At 34.8% G+C, this 20242-nt stretch overlaps 1 protein-coding gene across 7 annotated transcripts in view; it reads right to left on the reverse strand.

Annotated features, from left to right (window-relative positions):
* Positions 1 to 20242, reverse strand: part of MICU1 (mitochondrial calcium uptake 1) — a 238347-nt gene that overhangs the window by 113296 nt on the left and 104809 nt on the right. Inside the window, exon 1 of one of the 7 annotated variants that reach the window (XM_053207391.1) lies at positions 2237 to 4999. The exons of the other annotated variants lie outside the window; for them this stretch is intronic. Within the exon in view, the coding sequence (XP_053063366.1) occupies positions 2237 to 2263 (27 nt within the window). The 5' untranslated portion in view covers positions 2264 to 4999. Of the gene's footprint in view, positions 1 to 2236; positions 5000 to 20242 lie in introns of those variants that run through there. 7 annotated transcript variants of the gene reach the window in all.

Here is a 20242-nt window from a genome sequence, read left to right on the forward strand (position 1 = left end):
TAACAATCACCTGGACTATGCTGCTGCTTGGAAGATATCAAAAGACAAATCTAATTCTGTTGGTAACTTTTAATTTTGATATAATTGCAAACTCAGAATAGTGGAAAGAGCAATATAAGACACTTTCATACACATTTTACCCAGATTCACCCATGGTTTACATATTACTGTAGTTGCTTTATCATTTTATATATACATATATTCTTTTGTACCTCTGAAAGTTCAACACACACGCCCTTTTACATTTAAATACTTCAATATATACTTCCTATGAACAAAGACACATTCTCTTATATACCATAGCATAAATTTAATGAAACCAAGATATTTAATACTGATACATACTATTATCTAATCCAGTCTATTTTTAAATTCAGTTAACAATTCCAATAATTTCCTTTATAACTATTTTCTCTCAGCCCAGGATATAATCCACCATCATAAACAGCATTAGCTGTCATGTCTCTTTAATTTCCATTAATCCAAAACAGGTTTTTTTGTCCTTTATTTTTTCCTTTGGAGGTTTGTTACTATCTTTGTGGTAAAATTTATGTAACAGAAATTCACCATTTTAACCATATAATATGTGGGCCTTTGAATTTCACTCCTTTCACATGTTTTCTCAGTTCATCCATGTTGTGGCATCAATTTCTTTTAATCACCAATGAATATTCCATTGTATACATACCACGATTTGTTTATCCATTCATCCATTAAGGGATAGTTTGGCTGTCACCACTTTTTGGCGATTGTGAATAGTGCTACTATGAACATTCACGTACAAGTATTTGTTTGACTATCTGCTTTCAATTTTTCTGGGTATGTACCTAGGAGTGGAATTTCTGGGTCATATCATAACTCTGTGTTTAAGTTTTTGAGAAAGGGCCAAAGTGTTTTCCACAGTGGCTGTACCATTTTACGTTACTACTAGCAATGTACAAGGATTCCGATTTTTCTATACCCTCATCAACACTTATTTTCCTTTTTTTAAAAAATTGTAGCCATTCTAGTGAGTGTGAAGTGGTATCTCATTGTGGTTTGATTTACATTTCCCTAGTACCTAATGATATTGAGCATCTTTCATGTGTTCGTTGGCCATTTACACACCTTCTTTGGAGAAATGTCTTCAAATCCTTTGCCTTTTTTTAGAATTGGGTTATCTGTCTTTTTGTTATTGAGTTGTGAGAGTTCTTTTTATATTCTGTATATAAAACCCATAACAGGTACGATTTGCAAATGTTTTCTCCACTCTGTCCATTGCCTTTCTACTGTACCTTGATAATGTCCTTTGATGTACAAAAGGTTTAAATATTGATGAAGTTCAACTTGTCTACTTTTTCTTGTTGCTTGTGCTTTTGATGTCATATCTAAGACTCCACTACCAAAGCCAGGGGTGTGAAGATTTACCCCTATGTATCTTCTAATAGCTGGGTAGTTTTAGCTTTTACATTTAGGTTATTGATCCTCTCTGAGTTAATTTTTGTATGTAATGTGAGGTAGGGATCCAACTTCATTCTTTTGCATGTGGATATCCAGTTGGCCCCACACTATTTGTTGAAGAGACTTCTTTCACCACAGAATGGTCTTGGCACCTTGTTGAAAACAAATCGTCTATGAATGTGTGGGTTTATTTCTGGGCTCTCAATTTCATTCCATTGATATATATGTCTATCTTACACCAGGACCACACTGTTTATGTTTTATAATTTTTTTTAATTGTGGTAAAATTCACCTGACATAAAATTTACCACTGTTAACACTTTAAAGTGTATAATTCGGTGGCAGTAAGTTCATTCACAATGTTATGAAACCATCACCACTATCTAATTCCAGAACTTTTTCATCACCCCATTTGGAAACCCCTTCCCCATTAAACAGTCACAGCCCCCTGCCCCCTTCTTCTAGCCTCTAATCCAATTTCTGTCTCTATGGAGTCCCTGGTTATTTTCTATAAAAGGAACGAAGCATAGTTATCTTCTTAGTGGCTACCTGCAGGTTACGATGAACATCTTAAATTTACAGCAATCTAGTTTGAATTAATACCAACCTAGCTTCAATAGTATTAAAAAAAAAACCCTCTGCTCCTGGAGAGGTCATTTTCACAAATTACATCTTTATACAGTGTGCCCATTAACACAGATTTATAATTATTATTTTATGCATCTGTCTTTTAAATCACAAAGGAAAAAAAGGGAGTTAAAAACCAAAAATGGCAGTAACATTGGCTTTTATTTACCTGTGTTGTCACCTTAACTGATGTCATTTGTTCATATAGCTTCAAGTTAGTATCTAGTGCCCTTTTATTTCAGCCTTAAGCATTTTTTTAATATGGTAGATCTACTGGCAACAAACTCCCTGCTTTCACGATTCTTCATTTTAGTTTTCAAGTTTGATTATAATGTGTCTCAGTGTAGGTATCTGTGAATTTATCCTAAAGTAGAGTCACATATTTCAATAAATTTGGAAGGCTCTCAGCAATTGTTTCTTCAAATATTGCTCTCTTCTCTTTCTCCTTGCCTTCTGGGATTCCTAGTAGACATATGTTGGTATACTTAATGATGTCACAAAGGTATCTTAAACTCTGTTAATTTCTCTTCATTCTTTTTTTATCTCTCAGACTGGTTAATATCAACTGACCTATCTTCAAGTTCATGGATTCTTTTTTTCCTGCCTGTTCAAATCTGCCATTAGACCCTTTTAATGAAATTCTTCCAGTTATTGTACTTTTCAGTTTTCAGAATTAAAAAAAAATTTCTTTTGTTGATATTCTCTATTAGTTCATACATCATTCTCCTTGTTTCCTTTAAGTTCTTTGCCTATGGTTTCCTTTAGGTTTTTAAGTATATTAGGCCAATTGATTTAAAGTTTGTAGTAAGCTTTCTCAAGGATAGTTCCTATTTTTTTTCCTGTGAAATTGGCCATACTTTATTCTTTGAAAGCATAATTTGTTGCTGAAAACTGGACATTTTGTATATTATAATGTGGTAACTCTGGGAACCCGAGTCTCCCTCCTCAGGGTTTGTTGCTGCTGCTTGTGTGGGTTGTAGTTACTTCTTTAGTGACTTTTCTAAATTCTTTTCATAAATACTGAATGCTTTGTCAAGCATGGTCACTCAAGTCTCTGTTCCATTACCTTAGAGGTCAGCTGGTGATCTGACAGAGATTTCCTTAAATTCCTGGAGTCAAATATGTATGTGTGGGAATACTCTCCATGTCTTTACAGATTGGCTTTGTGTTGGGCCTTCTTTCAATGCTTAGCCACTGTTTAAAAAATCTGTCTTTGCCTTCACTTCTTGCTTGCATGGAAGATAAAAGGCAGCCAGAGGTGAAAGCTTAGGGTCTGCTAAGGTTTCTTATAAGTATTCATTCAGTTCCGGGCATGCATAGGCCTTCCAGATTCCTTAGTATATGGTGGAGCACTTCAAAGTCCTTGTTCTCTATCTCCAGCTGCCTCTTCATTTCCCAGGCTCTTTGGTTTGTCTGCTGCTTTTCTCAGCCCGCTGTCACTAGTATATTTATTACCTTTAAGTGCTTTTGAAAAATGCCACTTGGGAAGCCACCCCATCCCTAAGAGTTCCAATAAAGGCAATACAAAGGCAAGCCTGCAAGTAGAGATGCCTCATTGACCAGAGAGGTCACTGCCTACATCTATATTCTCCAAGGACAAGGTCTGCACTGCTTGCTCTGGCACAAGCAAGTTGTACTAGGACTGAGGGCCACAATCTTTATGGTTGCCATTGTGCTGTGGAGTGGGGAAGTGGTTATCAAGTAAGTACGCCACAACTTTATCTTATCAAATTTCAGCATCTTCTTCTTTCAACATTCCCCTGGTCGTTTAAAGTCTGATTCGATTCCAGAGATCTGAAAAAGTTGATTGACAGTTTTTGCCAGCTTACTGACTGTCTTAGTGGAGAGATGAAGTTTTGGAGTTACCTACTCCACCATTTTTAAAAATCTCTTTACACTTTTTAACCCTAAAAGATTTGAAAAGTGAATTATATTGAAGAATATCCCTCACTTTAAATTAGGCTGATGCTTCCTCATGATTACATATCTGTCTGTTACAAACTATGAATTCATATTGGTATTTAATATGAATATAATATCTAATACCATGGGAAACAAGGTAGTCTTACCCCTTACACACTTGTTATTCCCTTCTTCAACAGGGAGAAGCCTGGTTCGCATTATCCTCAATATATTTACTCATTTGCTCAATGAGAGTATATAGAGATTATATTAGAATATACAGAGAGCAGTTTCACAATTGCTAATCATGTCTGCAAAAAACTTATTATCTAGAGTTCAGTATTTGTTACAGTTTTAAGTAAAATCTACTTCGTAAAATGCATAAATCTAATGTACAAAACAATGAATTTTATAAAGAAATAAGTAAATATTTGGAGTAACCCACATCCCCATCAAGATACAGAACATTTCACTGGAAACATTTCCATTGTTTCCTTTATGCTCCTCCACAGTTAACTCCCACCATGTTTTTATACCATTGATTGTTTTGCCTCTTCTAGAAGTTCCTATAAACAGTATCACCAGGATATACTCTTTGGTATACAGTTTCTTTAGATCAGCCTAATGTTGAGAATCATCCATACTGTATTTTTCAATAGTTTGTTTTTATTGTAGAGAAGTATATTACTCATCAATAAAATAAAAATGAAATAAAAATTTGTATTATAACTTATTTTATATATAATCATAATGCACACATAATAACGTGATTTATTCATTCCTTTACAGATAAACATTTAGGCTCTTTTCAGTTGTTGGCTATTTAGACTTTCCTAAAAGTTATTTATTTAAAAAAAATTTTTTAATGTTTACTTTTGAGAGAGAGAGACAGACAGACAGACACCATGAGCAGGGAAGGGGCAGAGAGGGAGATACAGAATCCGAAGCAGGCTCCAGTCTCTGAGCTGTCAGCACAGAGCCTGACACAGGGCTCGAACTCACACTGTGAGATCATGACCTGAGCTGAAGTTAGATGCTTACCGACTAAGCCACTCAGGTGCCCCATTCCTCAAAGTTACTGTACCTTTTTTACTCACACCATCGATGTATGAGAGTTCCAGTCACTCCACATCACTGCCAACATTTGTGTTGCCAGTCTTTTTAATTTTAGCCATTTGAGTGGGTAGGTAGTGATATTTCTTTGTCGTTTTATTGTGCATTTCCTTGCTGACCAATGTTGTTGAGCACTCTCTATTTATTGGAAATTATATATTTTCTTTGTGAAATAACCAAGTCTTTTGGCCATTTTTTTTTTTTTAAATCACTGATCATTCTACATTCTGGATATGAGACTCCTTTCAAGGAGTCTGGGTAGCCAGACTCCAAGATGATCCCAGGGATTCTTGCCTGCTGTTACTCACATCCTTATGTTGACCTAGTCTCCTTCACAATGAATCACGGTTGGTCTGTGTGACCAACAGACGACAGCTTAAGTGATAATGTGTGACCTCTGAGGCTAGGTCATAAAAGGCATAAAAGGCATGCTGCTCTGTTGGAGGGAAGCCAGCTGTCATTTGAACAGAACACTGAGGCAGGACAGTAGAGAGCCTACAGGGAGAGGACCTGAGGCTTCTCAACAAGTCAGTACCAGATATTTCAGTGAGCCACCTTAGAAATGAATCTTCCATCCTCAGTCAAGCTAGATGGTTAAGGCTTTAGCCAACCTCTGACTTAAACCTCATGAAAAAGCCTGAGCCAGAACCATCTAGCCAAATTGCTCCCAAATTCCTTATTTATAGAAAGCATAAGTGACAAGAAATTATGATTGTTTTAAGCCTCCAAGCTTTGGATTTTTTACTCAGCAACAGATAACAAATATAGTCAAATACATATATTAAAAATATTTTCTGCTAGTTTATGACTTATAATTCTCTTTTAACAATCAAAAGTTTTAAATTTTCATGAAGTCTCATTGATTTTTTCCTTTATGGTTATTGCTTTCTATATGCTAATAAATTTTTGCCTCTCTTTAGTACATAAAAATATTCTCATTTTCTTTTAGAAGCCTTAAAGATATAGATTTTACATTTAGGTCTATGATCCATTCCAAGTAAACTGTGAGTATAGTGAGGAAAGGGGTAAGGTATATTTTTTATTTTTTTAAAATATGGATATATAGTTGTTTGTAAATCATTTGTTAAAACACCTTCCATTCCCGCATTTAATTATTTTGGCATCTTTACCATATAAATTAATTTACCATATAAGTGGGGCTACTTTTTCCATGCTTTTTTCTGATTTGAGTAGCCCATTTTCTTTTGAAGGTCTTTTGATTATTAACAAAGTGTATGACTGTTTGCCAAAGTATAAATAAACATGAAATTATCTGAATGGTTAAAAAGGTAGCTTAAGCCTCTGCATGAGACGTATTTAAGGTCAGGTTTAGGCTTAGCCACCTCCACTATTAGACGATTATAAAGTGTACAGAGATAATAAAGATGTCACCAAACAGACCTTCAGTTGTATACTGATTGAGAATTACTACTGGAACATATCTCCATAAGGGATATATAATAACACCTTGCAATGCTGATTTAGTTAGTGTGATTTTTCTCTAGGAAGGTACCTCTTCCTCTACTGCTTTAGACAGAATATGTCCATGTTTGCAACTCTCAGTCCTCTTGAAGGAGAAAATATTTCTGTTTGTGTAGCTACATGTGAGATCTCTGCTGAACTCAGTAGAGTGGTAGGAAGGAGAGGCCAAAAGGCCAATGTGCTCCATATAAGAAAAAGTTGAAAATATCTGAATGAAAAGATATAGAACGAAAAAGGATCCTAGGGGCACCTGGGTGGCTCACTTGGTTAAGTGTCCAACTCTTAATTTTGGGCTCAGGTCATGATCTCATGGTTTGTGAGATCGAGCCTGGCATCAGGCTCTGCGCTGACAGTGTGGAGCCTGCTTGGGATTCTGTCTCTCCTTCTCTCTCTGACTCACCCTGCCCCCCTTGTGTTCATGCTTTCTCTCAAATAAATAAAGTAAAAAAAAAAAAAAACAAACAAAAAACAAAAACAAAAACAAAAAAAACCTAAAAGAAACTAAAAAAAAAAAAAAAAAAGATCCTAGAAAGGTGAACAAAAAAAAAGGGGGGGGAGGGGACATGACAGAGGGATAGAAGTATCAAAGTCAGGAAGAACAGAGGAAAGAGATAGCATGTATGCACATGTATGTGCATATGTTTAAGAGAAAGAACAAAGAATGTCTGTGTTTTGCAGTAGCTCCTTAAAAATGAGAAAGATGTTTAAAGAAGACTTTTAAATTAGCCATGCTTTTCAGTATGCTCTGTGCAACATAATCTTCTAATTCTTTATTAAAGCATTGTTCTTCCGTGCCTCTGGAGTCACGGCAGGGGTAGAAGGAAAGGGTGGGGGAGGGGGGGAAGTTACATGCATGTTTTCTAAAGCACCCACTTGTCAGAGAGTGGTTCAGGTGCATTTAAGATTAAGCACCTACTTATTAACTCTAAGAATTTAAAAGTGGGATGAATATCCAAAACTCCAAAGATGCTTCTTATAAAATTCATGACATTTATTCGTCAAAAACACCCAAACTGCCATAAAACTATCAAATTTGATCCCTCAAATTATTTAAAGCTAGGAGGAGAATCAAATAAATATATCAAAATTTGGGAAGAAATGAGAGTTACTAGAGAACCAATTTTTAGGCTATTTGGCATTGTATGACTGCTCCTTAGCTGGTATTTATAAATCAAAGGTCTGATTCTATTATAAATGATATCCTCAAACCACCTAGCCATGGCACATAGGGAATCTGTGAAAATATAGATATTTGAGTTTGATACTGAATAAATTTTTAAAAGTCACAAAGTATGTTGAAAATGGAAAGAAAGAAAGAAAGGAAGGAAAGAAAGAAAGAAAGAAAGAAAGAAAGAAAGAAAGAAAGAAAGAAAGAAGAAAAATGTAAACTCTAGATTCAAGGAAGGAAAGTGGAGGGAAGGTTTTTGGGTATTTTTTCTTACTCCAAAAGTCTTATCAATTGTTTAATTCTGCAAACTGAGAATGTCAAGTACAATGTTTCTTCACTTTTGAATAATGTTTAATCTTTGACTACATTTTAAGTTATTTTTTTTCCCTAGGCAAATACCATTTATATACTTTAGGGATGATATGGAGACATGTCCAAGGAAAACATAATCTTCCTTAACAGATTGGTAATAATGTTCACTTTCTCTCACTACCTCAGAGGTGGTTATTTATATTGTTTGTTACTAATGAACATTTATACTAATACGTGTATGTAATTCAATGTAAGTCATAAATTCAATATAAATAAACATTAGACAAACTAAAAGGAAGACATTTCTGTATATAAAAGTCAAATGAAGTAGAATATATTCCAAATCTATCGTAAGGCCATATAATGTGAGATTAAGTAATACATGAAGATATAAGTTTAGCAAAAAAAGTTTATAGTAAGGGTCTAAGGAAAATTTGTTTCATCTTAAAGTTCCTGAGGGAAGATTCTAGCAATACACTTCAGTATATATGCTGAAAATTAACAGAACTGGGTATTTTAAAAAGACATCATAATTGAAGATACCTTCCAGAGCATTATGCTATTTTATTATTGTTATTTTTTAATTAAAGTATAGTTGACATACAGTGTTATATTACTGCCAGGTGGACAACACAGTGATTCAACAATTCTATATATGCTATTCAATGCATCTTTTTTAAAAAGTTTATTTGAGAGAAGGAAGAGAGAGAGAGAGAGAGAGAGAGAGAGAGAGAGAGACTGTGCGCACATGGAAGGGGCAGAGACAGAGGGAGAAAGAGAGAATCCCAAGCAGGTTCTGTATTGTCAATGTGGAGCCTGACTTGGGGCTTGAACTCCTGAACTGTGAGATCATGACCTGAGTCGAGACCAAGAGTCAGAAGCTTAACTGACTGAGCCACCAGGCACCCTGCTATTTAATGCATCTTATAAGTTACATATCAAACTTTATTCAATCACTTGAATCTTTGAAATTAAGGCTGTGAAAGCAAAAATGCAGGTCAACCAATGAGAATAGCATTTCTACCGAATTTACTGACAAATATTACTTCCTTTTAAAGAACAAAATTACGCAAAATATTTCAAAGCAATGCGCTCGCTGACTTAAAGAGGGGAAGTTTAACTGTTTTACTATTCATTTACATGACTTAGCCTAAGACCTTATGTTTCAAAATTTAAATCACAACTACAGACTCACTACTGTAAAACAGTCAACTTACGGAACTCAAGTGAAAACAAATAAATAAATAATCTCCTAAGGGTCCTGGTATTGACCTCAACTGCATCATATCCTGAATCTTTTTATTTTTTAAGTAAGCAGAGACACTTAATTAGACATTTATAGCAAATCATAGTGTGTAACTGCTGTACTTCTCAAGGAGTCTAAAACCTGAACTGTTTTACCAGGATAGTTTCACGCTAATGTGCCCACACTGTGATTTCTGACCAATCACACAAATGTATAGAACACTGCCAAAGTTGCAGGTGCCATCAGGAGCCTTGGTACTGGGGATTCCAGTCACAACTCAGACTCGCTAATACTCACTGTGCTCAGTGAATCCTAATTTTAATAGGGTTGATCAAAATAGAGGCAATAATTTTGCCTTTAAGGACTCAATTGGATGAAGCCAAAAAGAAAAATCATATCTAGCAGTTTAATCTCATTATTTATTCTAGTTAAAACCCATTTCTCAATTTCTATAGTTTGAAATAAATTTTCTATCAAATAGTAGTTGATAGACATGCCAGCAAAATAGATGCCAATATGTCATCTAGAAGCTCAAAACATCTCTGGTTTATAGAAAAATCTGATAAGGAACACAATACTGCTATTTAAATTAAGATGTCATCCTTTATGAGACTGAGATAATTGGCTTTAATATTAACATTTCTCTAGATGACTGATATATATTTCAAAGTCTAGCTATATCCCTCAAGAAACATTTGAGATTGTACTTCAAAAACCAATTGATGATAATATGATTCTTCCAGAAAAAGCAATTTTAGCCCAGCATTTCCAAATGATAAACAGTATTTCTACCTAAGGTTGGGGTTGGGTCAAGGAGGGGAAGAGTGTTAGAAATAGAAAATTCAGCAAATTTCCCATGCAATTAATGCTCATACTTAATTATTTAGTTGGTGCGTAGATGCCAAAGCCTTGGTAGATATCAATCTTAAACAATCACACTATTCCCAATCAAACAGAAAATGTTGCACAGTTAAAATATGTATTCTTCTTCCCCTGTCCGACACCTGAACTTGCAGAAAACTTGAATTTGAGGTTATGTCAGATAAAATTAAATCGAGATGTTTCTAATTTAGAGTAGTTTAGGAGTTCCTCTCCTGACTCGGAGTTTCCAACCTTTTCAAAGGTAATATTGCATTTGAGGCAAGCAAACATAAATGACTGTGCAACAGACTGCGGAAGGTGAGTGCTTAAGATACTGTAAAACTTCATTCTGCCAGAAAGCCATTCTCTTTTCAGTCCCAATTCTAACCACGTTAGCTCTGAGAACACCTCCAAATACTTATCATGCACATGTTTTCCTATTTCATTAATTAGATGGCTATAGAGAATATGCATACAAATGAAGATGCTTACCAAAAAAAATGTGGGAGAAGATTTGATTCAAATAATGATAAAAATTTGGAAGTCTATTGGAGTAACGTTCACTTCAAGGAAATGATACAACTTCACTGAGTGGTTTGTTTCAGTTCTCAGTATCTGATGAAGTATTATCAAAACCCTCAAAGGGGAAAACTGTCAACTCTATTATTTTCTACCACATATGCCTGCACACTTGCTTCAAAACAGCTCTGGATGGGAGAATCTATGTTTTACCATTATTGATTATTTGCTACCTAAATCTAAGAATTCAATTTTGGACTTTGGCCACTCAAATCAATCAGTGCTGAAAAGAAGTGCCATCGGCTCGGCAGTAGTCTTGTGTTCAGTCATATGGGTTATGAAAAGCTTTCCTATTAATTCATGGAAAAGCAACCTCACAAACAAATTTTGAAAAACAAGTCAATATAGCATTTCACCTTCTCTCATTTGGAAAAAAAATTATTAAATGAAAAAAAATCGCATCATAGAAACTAAGTTTCACTCTGAGGATCACCAACCATCCTACACTGTTCTAGTAACTGCCATCTCCCAGGAAGCCCTTTAGATGAAGAATTTTTAAATCATTTTTAAATTCAAACACTTATAGGTATCCCTTAAACACCACTAACCATTAAAGACATATCAAGAATTTAAAAATTATAGTTCATGTGTTTCATGCCAGGCACTGTGCTAACTACTTGAATTACATACACCTCTGTAAGTCCTCACTGCAATCCTTGCGGGTAGGTAATACTACTATCTGCACTTTACAGATGAGAAAACTGAAGTTCAGAGAAGTTAAATAAGTAGCCCACGGTGACAATGCTGTGAAGTAGCAGGACAGGTCCTAGTTTGACTCCAGAACCATTATTATGTTATATTGTATCAAATGCACAAAAACTGTTTGCAATTTCTAAAACTGTTAATGGGGACTGGGTATTTTCAGAGCAAAAATAACAGTTCATTATTGTAAAATATTAATCCTGGGACTTAGCATATATCAGCTCATTTATCTTGAGAAGGAAAGTCTAGTTAATGATGTAGGTGCACAACGTATTTTTATGCTATGACTTGTTCAAAGGCATATTTTAATCATTTTGAAAATGAGTATCACTTCAAGAATGTAATGGTTGTGTTCTTCTTAATTAATAGACGTTAGACTAATCTGTCATTGGAAAAACTTTTCAAGTTTGGAGCTTTAAAAAATGCATGTTCAGGCTAAGTGGAGAACCCACTTTTATCAGAATAGGAGAAATAAAATGCTTTGAGTAGTTTTCACAGAACTTTGTATAATCTCAAAGCATGTTAATGTGCTAAAATAATAAGAAAAAGGAAGTTAGTCTGGATCCAAGTCCTCTCCTGTCAAAGTGAATTTCAAATCTTCTTTCATGATGGAAAAGTTCAATATGAACGTGTTGGAAATGTAATGGTTCGTCAGTCATGTTTATGCTTTCAAATCAACAATGATAAATCAAAGGGGCTCAGTTGATCTCAAGTTCAAACAAAAGAGAATCTAAAATAAAAATGTATTTAAAGACATATTTAATAGATGTCTGAATATTTGGGGTAACTAAGTAAACTACACTCTCCTTGGGAGTACTTAATGATTACATTATCATTTCTTTTTTCAACCTGAATAATCAAACACATGAGTTAAATCAACGTACTTTAGTAGTGGTGGAACTTAGAGACTGGAAAGAGACATTATGGATACTCCTCACAGCAATATAATTCAGTATTTGACACCATTCATAAGCTGCATCTGAAGAACAGCTCTATGCTACTACAAAAACAAAATGATTCCAGCCTTTTCACAGGCAATAGGAACTTAGCATGCAAAGGACAAAATCCTGGTTAAGGAAGCAAGCAAGAAAGCCCTCGTCTATTAAGTAACTGCTCATTGACCTTTGGAAGCTTAAAGGATTTATACTAGTGTCACCAACGTGAGTGATATTTACCTATTCTAGGGAAAAAAAAAGTTTATTATTTTCAATACAAAAAGCTTATTAACAAGATACCCTTAATAATAGAGTAAAACTTCCTCTTGACTCCTTACTCAACAAGGATATCACCCTTGATAGTCAAAGTTTAAAGAAAACTGGTGCTCTTTTGTCAATTATGGTGGTTGACTACCCAATGCTGAATATTCCAGAGACTTCCAAGCACTTCACCAATTCCTACCTACCTCTTTTCACTTCTCCTCATTCTTTAGTAGGGACACCTATGTGAGGCAACTCATTTTAAATTTTCAAGTGTAAACCATACAATTATCATAGGAAAGGAAGAGTTTTTAGATTCCTCCTACAAATTGTTCTGCTATAATTACAGAAGTGGAAGCAATGTACCTCAATCACAGGTGTTAAGCATCTCATCTGATTTATGCTCCTTAGTACTATGCATACTAAGTTGTGCCATGGCTATTCTAAAATAGAATTTCCAGCATTAGAAACATCGATACTGAGACTATCAATAAATTATTCTGTCACAATTATTTAAGTATTTGTTGGTTTGTTTCAGAATGCAGTGAGAGGCAGAAGATAATTGAGTATACCAGGAACAGGGTCATTGGTCTGGGGTTTGGTAAGTAGACTTCTAAAAATATATCCCATTTTAAAAACGAAGAAGCCCAGGCAGGAAAAATGTTATATAAAAATTAAGAGCACACTGTGATCTCATTAATTATATCATTAATTATTTTAAAACAAAAAAGATATTCTAATACGATTTAGTTTATATTTCTCTAAAGAAACCCAAGAGTAATGTCTTTTAAAAAATAAATGCATTTTAATAACTCATAAACTACAATTAAAGAGTCTGAGTCTTCAAAGATCAAAAAATGTACTTCTTAGGCTAGTCCTTGAAATTCTCCTTTGCCAGATTACAATCTATATATTCTCTTTCATGATCTTCCTCGTGTATTGGCTTCCCTTTCAAGTTAAAGTTGTTGGTTAGTTCAAAAAAAATAACGAAGTCCTAAAATGTTCCTTTTGTTTCCTGTTAAGCCATTTAGTTGAGCAAAGTGCAACTAAGCAACTGCTTACCTGTATTTATCAGGTAAGAAATTTCAAGAAACAAAAAACATTAATTTTTCACTTGAAATTACCATTGCCTCACCCTTCCTGTAAAGCTCAACCAGGAACATGGCATCCCTACTATGACTGGTGAGATGACTCCATTATACTGCTGAGTATCTCTTATGCAATACAGTGGTAACAGTTTCTTAACCTTTTGTGTGACACTTGATGTTAAAACTTCCCTTTTAAATCATGCGAGGTATTATATTCTCAAGGACCTGTGCAGTGTTTGCATTGTCATATTAAAGATAAAGTATGTTAATTTAAAGTGACAGGAACTGAATCATTTTGAAAGGAGCAGGGGAAGGACATAGGCATGCACTGAACCTTTGTCCCTGAAGCATTACTATGGATTCTGGAATAATTAATTTAAAGCACATGCTGCTGAGTCAGTACCTGCCAGAAATCCTGATCAGAAGATGAGAAAAAGAAAAAAAAATGGACATTGTTTGATTATATGAACAAAAACTCCAAAACCAAATATACATACCACAATACCACAAAGTATTAAAACATATAAAGGACTAAATTTAGATCTGTAATAAAATAACTGAACACCTGGAAACAAGAAATGAGGAATACATAGAAATGTTTCATAGATTATCTGAGAGGTACAATAAAACAAAAAACCCCAACAACTCAACTCCTAGCCTCCCCAAAATGAAACACACAATTGCAGAAAAACTTCACTATGAAAAGAAAATACATGAATAATAATGTTTCTAAAAGGGAAGGAAAACATTTCATTTTTTGTCATGTGAAGTCAAAGCATTTCTTTAATTAAGGTTTCCTAGTAAGATGTATCATGGATGTAGTATTTTAATTTTTTTTTAATGCTTATTTGTTTTTCAGAGAGAGAGAGAGAAAGAGAGAGAGAGAAGGGGGGGAGGGGCGCGCACATACACACACACACACACACACACACACACAGAATCTGAAGCAGGCTCTCTAACTTCGAGCTGCCAGCACAGAGCCCGATGCAGGGCTTGAACCCACAAACTGTGAGATTATGACTTGAGCCAAAGTCAAAGCCTTACTTAACTGAGTCACCCAAGTGCTCCAATATTTTTAAACTTCACAGCAAATATGTTGCTTTACCACCCATATGGGCAACCAAACTCAGATTAGTAACTACTCTTAGGAAGAGTTCAGAATGACAACTCAGAAACAGGTTTCCTGAAAAATTATGTTGCACTAAATGAATTACTATTCACATTAGTGATAAAAAGCCAGCCATCATAGAGGATGGCATTTATGAGGCAGTGTAGGTTAGCTAATTTAGCCGGGTATACCACGCCAAAACATCTTCATATATAAAATTGTTTTAAGGATTTTTTTTGTCAACAAATAAACTTCACTGGCTGTGAAATAAAATTTGACCCAAACTTACCACACTTTTCAAAACAAACTTAGCAACTTGATAAAAGTTCTTGACTGTAAAATATACACTATTAGCAATTTACAAGCCTAAGGCTAGGATTGATGTGACAGAGGCTCAAAGGATTTTACAACACAGGGGTGAGATGAATCGCTGTGCCCAAAGGACAGCTCAGATATGAGAAATCAAATCAGACGTCTCTCTTCAGTTCATGGACTAGCTATTTAATCCCAGCCAATTGCTCTTTAAGAGGGCATAGGAGATTTTTATAGCTGATTTAACTGGCAAGAAAAGAAGCATGGAGAGAGCAATTATGGAGAGGATATGCTACTCTGTAGCATTTTCATACAAACTAAGAAAGGAGATAATATATATGACAGCAGCTAACTCCTTTTCTAAATTGAATAAAGGGCTCAAAGTCATGGAAGTAGCTATAACTTATAGAGCCAGACACTTTACCATATTGCCCTGATTTTACTGAGAAAGTAACTGATACTCAGAACGGTTAAATGGTCTTTTGCCCAAGGTTTTCTATCAAGTATGTGGCAGAGTCCATACATGAAAATGAGACTGTCATATCCAAAGTCACACTGTTTTCTTCATCTTGGGCTATTACACACTAAGAGGTACAGCAATCCATAATATGTTTTTCAGCATACCTACAACATCTACTAATTATTTACATATAGCTGTCAAATACTTAGATGCTCAAAATGGAAATCCCTTGGAAAATATTTCAGATGCCAAAGTCAGATTTTCTCAGGGCTGTGGTGTGTCACAAAAGAACTAAAGTTGCTAATTTATGAGAAGAGAGAAAAGTGAGAAAATGATTTAAAGGTAATTTAGAGAACTCTGGATGCAAAAGAAGGAAGATGAACAAACAGACTAAAAATAAAACAGAAAACTACAAGATGTCAAAGGATTTCTTGAAATGCTGAATCAGAACTTTGGTGATGTAATTACACTCTAAACTTTTGCTTGTTTAAAGACTATGAGTGGCCTTATTCAAATGATGCTACATTTAACATACAACAAATCAATATTGAGAACAAGTTTAGTTTGTAATAAAAACATTATTTTCTCTATGACCATGAGCCAAGATCCAATTTTTCAAATATATATAACAGTGCTCACTTTAAGAGATTGTTTCAAATAAAAAGAAAAAACATAGCATTTTTCACAATGCCAGTTGGTGTTCGTGGCATAAGAGAAAATAATGGAGCAAATAAAAATGAGGTTGAAATTCTGTTTTCTAAATTTAAGTATTAAAATTTGTATACTTATTTTTCTTTCTTTAAAAACACTATGTGGTTTCCCAGGTTAAAAGTAGTTTCTAGCCGTACTTTAGCAAAGCAGGAAAAATTAACTTCAAAAAGAAAGTAAAATATTAAGTTGCTTTGTTTTGTTTTTGCACAAATGTCATTAAGGTAATAAAATAAAATAACTACTTAACAAGAGAAATTTCTATTTACAAGTAGGTCATATAGACAAACTGCTTAGATATACGAAAGGTGGTATACCACAGAGCTTAAGACAGTGAACTCTGAAGCCAGGCTACAAATATGGAATCCTGCCTCTCTATCACTTATTAGCTAGCTATATGATCTTAGGTTAAAAAAAAAAAAAAAAAAAAAAAAGAAACAAAAGCGAAGGGGCACCCTGGTGGCTCAGCCGGTTAAGCGATCAACTCTTGATTTCAGCTCAGGTCATAATCTCAGTTTGTGAGATTGAGCACCGCATGGGGTTTTGCACTGACAGCAAAGAGCATGCTTGCTCTCCATCTCTGCCCCTCCCCCACTCACACTCTCTCTCCAAATAAATACATAAACTTAGAAAAAGTTAAATTTTGGGGGCACATGGGTGGCTCAGTCGGTTAAGCACCCGACTTCAGCTCAGGTCATGATCTTGTGGTTGCTGAGTTCGAGCCCCACATTGGGCTCTGGGCTGACAGCTCGGAGCCTGGAGCCTGTTTCGGATTCTGCGTCTCCCCCTCTCTCTGTTCCTCCACCTCTTGCACTCTCTCTCTCTCTCTCAAGAATGAATAATGACTTAAAAAAAATTTTTTTAACGTTTATTTATTTTTGAGACAGAGAGAGACAGAGCATGAACAGGGGAGGGTCAGAGAAAGAGGGAGACACAGAATCGGAAACAGGCCTCAGGCTCTGAGCTGTCAGCACAGAGCCCGATGCGGGGCTCGAACCCATGGACCGCGAGATCATGACCTGAGCCGAAGTCGGACACCCAACCAAGTGAGCCACCCAGGCGCCCCTTAAAAAAAATTTTTTTTAGAAGTTAAATTTTTATGTAGCTCCTTATTTGTAAAATGATAATAAAAGTAGTAAGTTATCTAAATGAGTGGCTGTGTGGATTTATATGTAAGCACTTAAAAAAAGCATGTAGCACATAATAAACACTCAAAAAGTCTCAACTATTCTTCTTTTTCATATAGCTATTATTGATAATTCCTGTGGGAGACAAATAGAGTCAAGTATTTTTCATTTAGAGAGTTCACTTTATTATTATTCTTTTAAGATTTTATTTTTAAGTTATCTCTGCACTCAGTGGGGGCTTGAACGCACGAGCCTGAGATCAAGAGTCGCACCGCTCTTCTGACTGACCCAGGCAGGTGCCCCTAGTGAGTTCACTGTAATTTGCAAAAATAAACCAGTGACAACTAATGAGCGAATATGTTAATGTGGTTTTTAAAAGGGGCTCAGTCTTCACCCCTAAAATAAGTATTGTGGCTTTGAAATATTTGTGAGGAGCTTCAGTCTCCCAGGAATTGAAATACAGGTTCTCTGCAATCTGAAAGTTTGCTTCATACTACTTCTCTTTTACGAAAAAACTGCACTAGTAAACTGCTTTCCCCGACTGAAAAAAATTCAGAGAGGATTTTTGCCTATGAAATGGTAATAGTTTCTTTATGCCAAGTCAGCTTAATGAAAGCTTTCATAGGAATGTTCTACTTCTAGAGAGTGGGGGAAACCTGTGCACTCTCAGAACCTGCTATGCTTTTTTAAAAGAATTTCCCTATTAAAAGAGAACACAGGTGACACACTCTAAAGATGGGATTGGTAGGACAAATAATAACATAGATTAAAAAATACATGAAGCAAAACCAGTAAAATTCTTTCTATATATTTGTATTTATTAATAAAAAAAACCTGAACAAATATATCAATTCACCAAGAAATCACCAAGAAACTTGACTAGTTTCAAGTCTTTGGAAGCCAAGAGAGAGAGAGAGATGTGCCTAATTCACAATGCAGAATTCATAACATCATAATCTGCTATATAAATTTGAGCAGAATTAAAGCAGTTCAAATGAATGTGAGAAGATTCATCAAACTCTTGTCCCATGGGAATTTCAGTCCCTCCCCTCTCCTAGTTTACATTTCCTTGATCTGCAAAACATTTCACTCTTAGAAGACAGGAAACTCCTTACATAACTTACTATGCATGTCAAGAAGTTACACTATCCTTGCTGTACTCCAGACGAATCTCTTATCTATGATATGAAGTAAATAAACAACTCAAATAAAGCACTAGGAGTATTATGCTACAGGAAAATACATGTCCACATTCCACTTAGGAAACCAAGATTTTCCCCTAAAGGGAATGGTATTTTAAAGTTCATTTATCAATATATTTTAAAGGACTTTTACCTAGCAAGCAATTAAAAGCACTGGTTATATTAAAGCTTTGCTTTTTTTTAAAGTTTATTTATTTATTTTTGAGAGAGAGCATATACATTGCTCACATGCATGAGCAGGGGAGGGGCAGAGAGAGAGGGAGAGAGAGTCCTAAGTAGGATTCTTTGAGGTCACAGTGCAGAACCCAACGCAGGGCTTGAACTCATGAATGACGATACCATGACCTAACCCAAAATCAAGAGCCAGATGCTTAGCAACTGAGTCACCCAGGTACCCCTAAAGCTTTGATTTTTAATTATGGCTCCCATCTTTTTTTTCTTCTGATAATTTTTTTTCTGTTATTAACACTGTAATCAGTCCTTTCCTTTCTAGGATTTGACCATACTTTTATCTCTTTCACTTGAATGGGGACAATGTCAATTTTTTTTTTTGGCAATGTCATTTTAATTTGATGTAAAATACTTTTCTTTTCCATGTGTACAAATATTCTTGTAGGTATCATAAAAGAGATAGAAATAAAACACATATTAACTCTTTATTCCAAACTGAAGAGATTCTAAGGGGACTATAATTACAAATAATGAAAAATGCAGTCCAGAGGCATGCTTCCTGAAATGTTCAGGGAGTAGTTGGGGGAAAAGGGAACTTGATAGGGAAGGAAGAATAAAAAATCTATATTCTGAAAAAGAAATACATGGTGGAATGATAACAATGAACAATTTAGTTTCAAAGGGCAATTCATTGTTACTTAAAAAACGAGTATGAACTTCATAAAGTTTTTAGAAGAGAGAAGAAAATTATGTCAAAACTCTAGAGATATTCTTTGCCTAGGAAACAATTTTACTTAAGTAACTATTCAGTTTTCTATTGTAACTTAAAAAAAAATATATATGGTGGTGTTTGCTCACGAGAAAGTTGTCTATTACATACAATAGGAACAAAACTACAAAACAATTTCTATCTTTTTGATATGCTGGAAAAAAGGGGGGGTAAGAGAAAGAGGAAAATAAAGGGTAACACCACTTCAGCCAAACCAATAAAAAACAACTAAATGATTAAATGAAAGAAATATTTGACGATTTTGTAATATAAAGTCTCAATTTAGAAATGATGCTTCATTTTATAGACCAATTATTATGTGATTAAAAAAATTAAATCCAGAAAAAATATAGTTTTCATTAAAGAAATAATCTAAAATTCATGAAGTAACTGCATTAACAAGTCACAAGGAGAATGCATGTACATTGCAGGGGGAGGGTACATTTTTTAAATCTATGATATCTCACACTAAAACAAAAGCCAGACTATATTTTGTATTACCATCTGTATAATAGTCCGAATACACTATAGTGATTTTCAAATATCCTTTATGAGAAAATCTAAACTTTCAAACTGTGAGGCTTTTGAACTCTTAAAACCTAGTTTGAATGTCTTTTAAAATATCACTTATCTACAACGCATATTCTTAAAACGAAGGGACATTGACTA

Source organism: Acinonyx jubatus, chromosome D2 (assembly GCF_027475565.1).
Source record: "Acinonyx jubatus isolate Ajub_Pintada_27869175 chromosome D2, VMU_Ajub_asm_v1.0, whole genome shotgun sequence".
NCBI lineage: Eukaryota > Metazoa > Chordata > Mammalia > Carnivora > Felidae > Acinonyx > Acinonyx jubatus.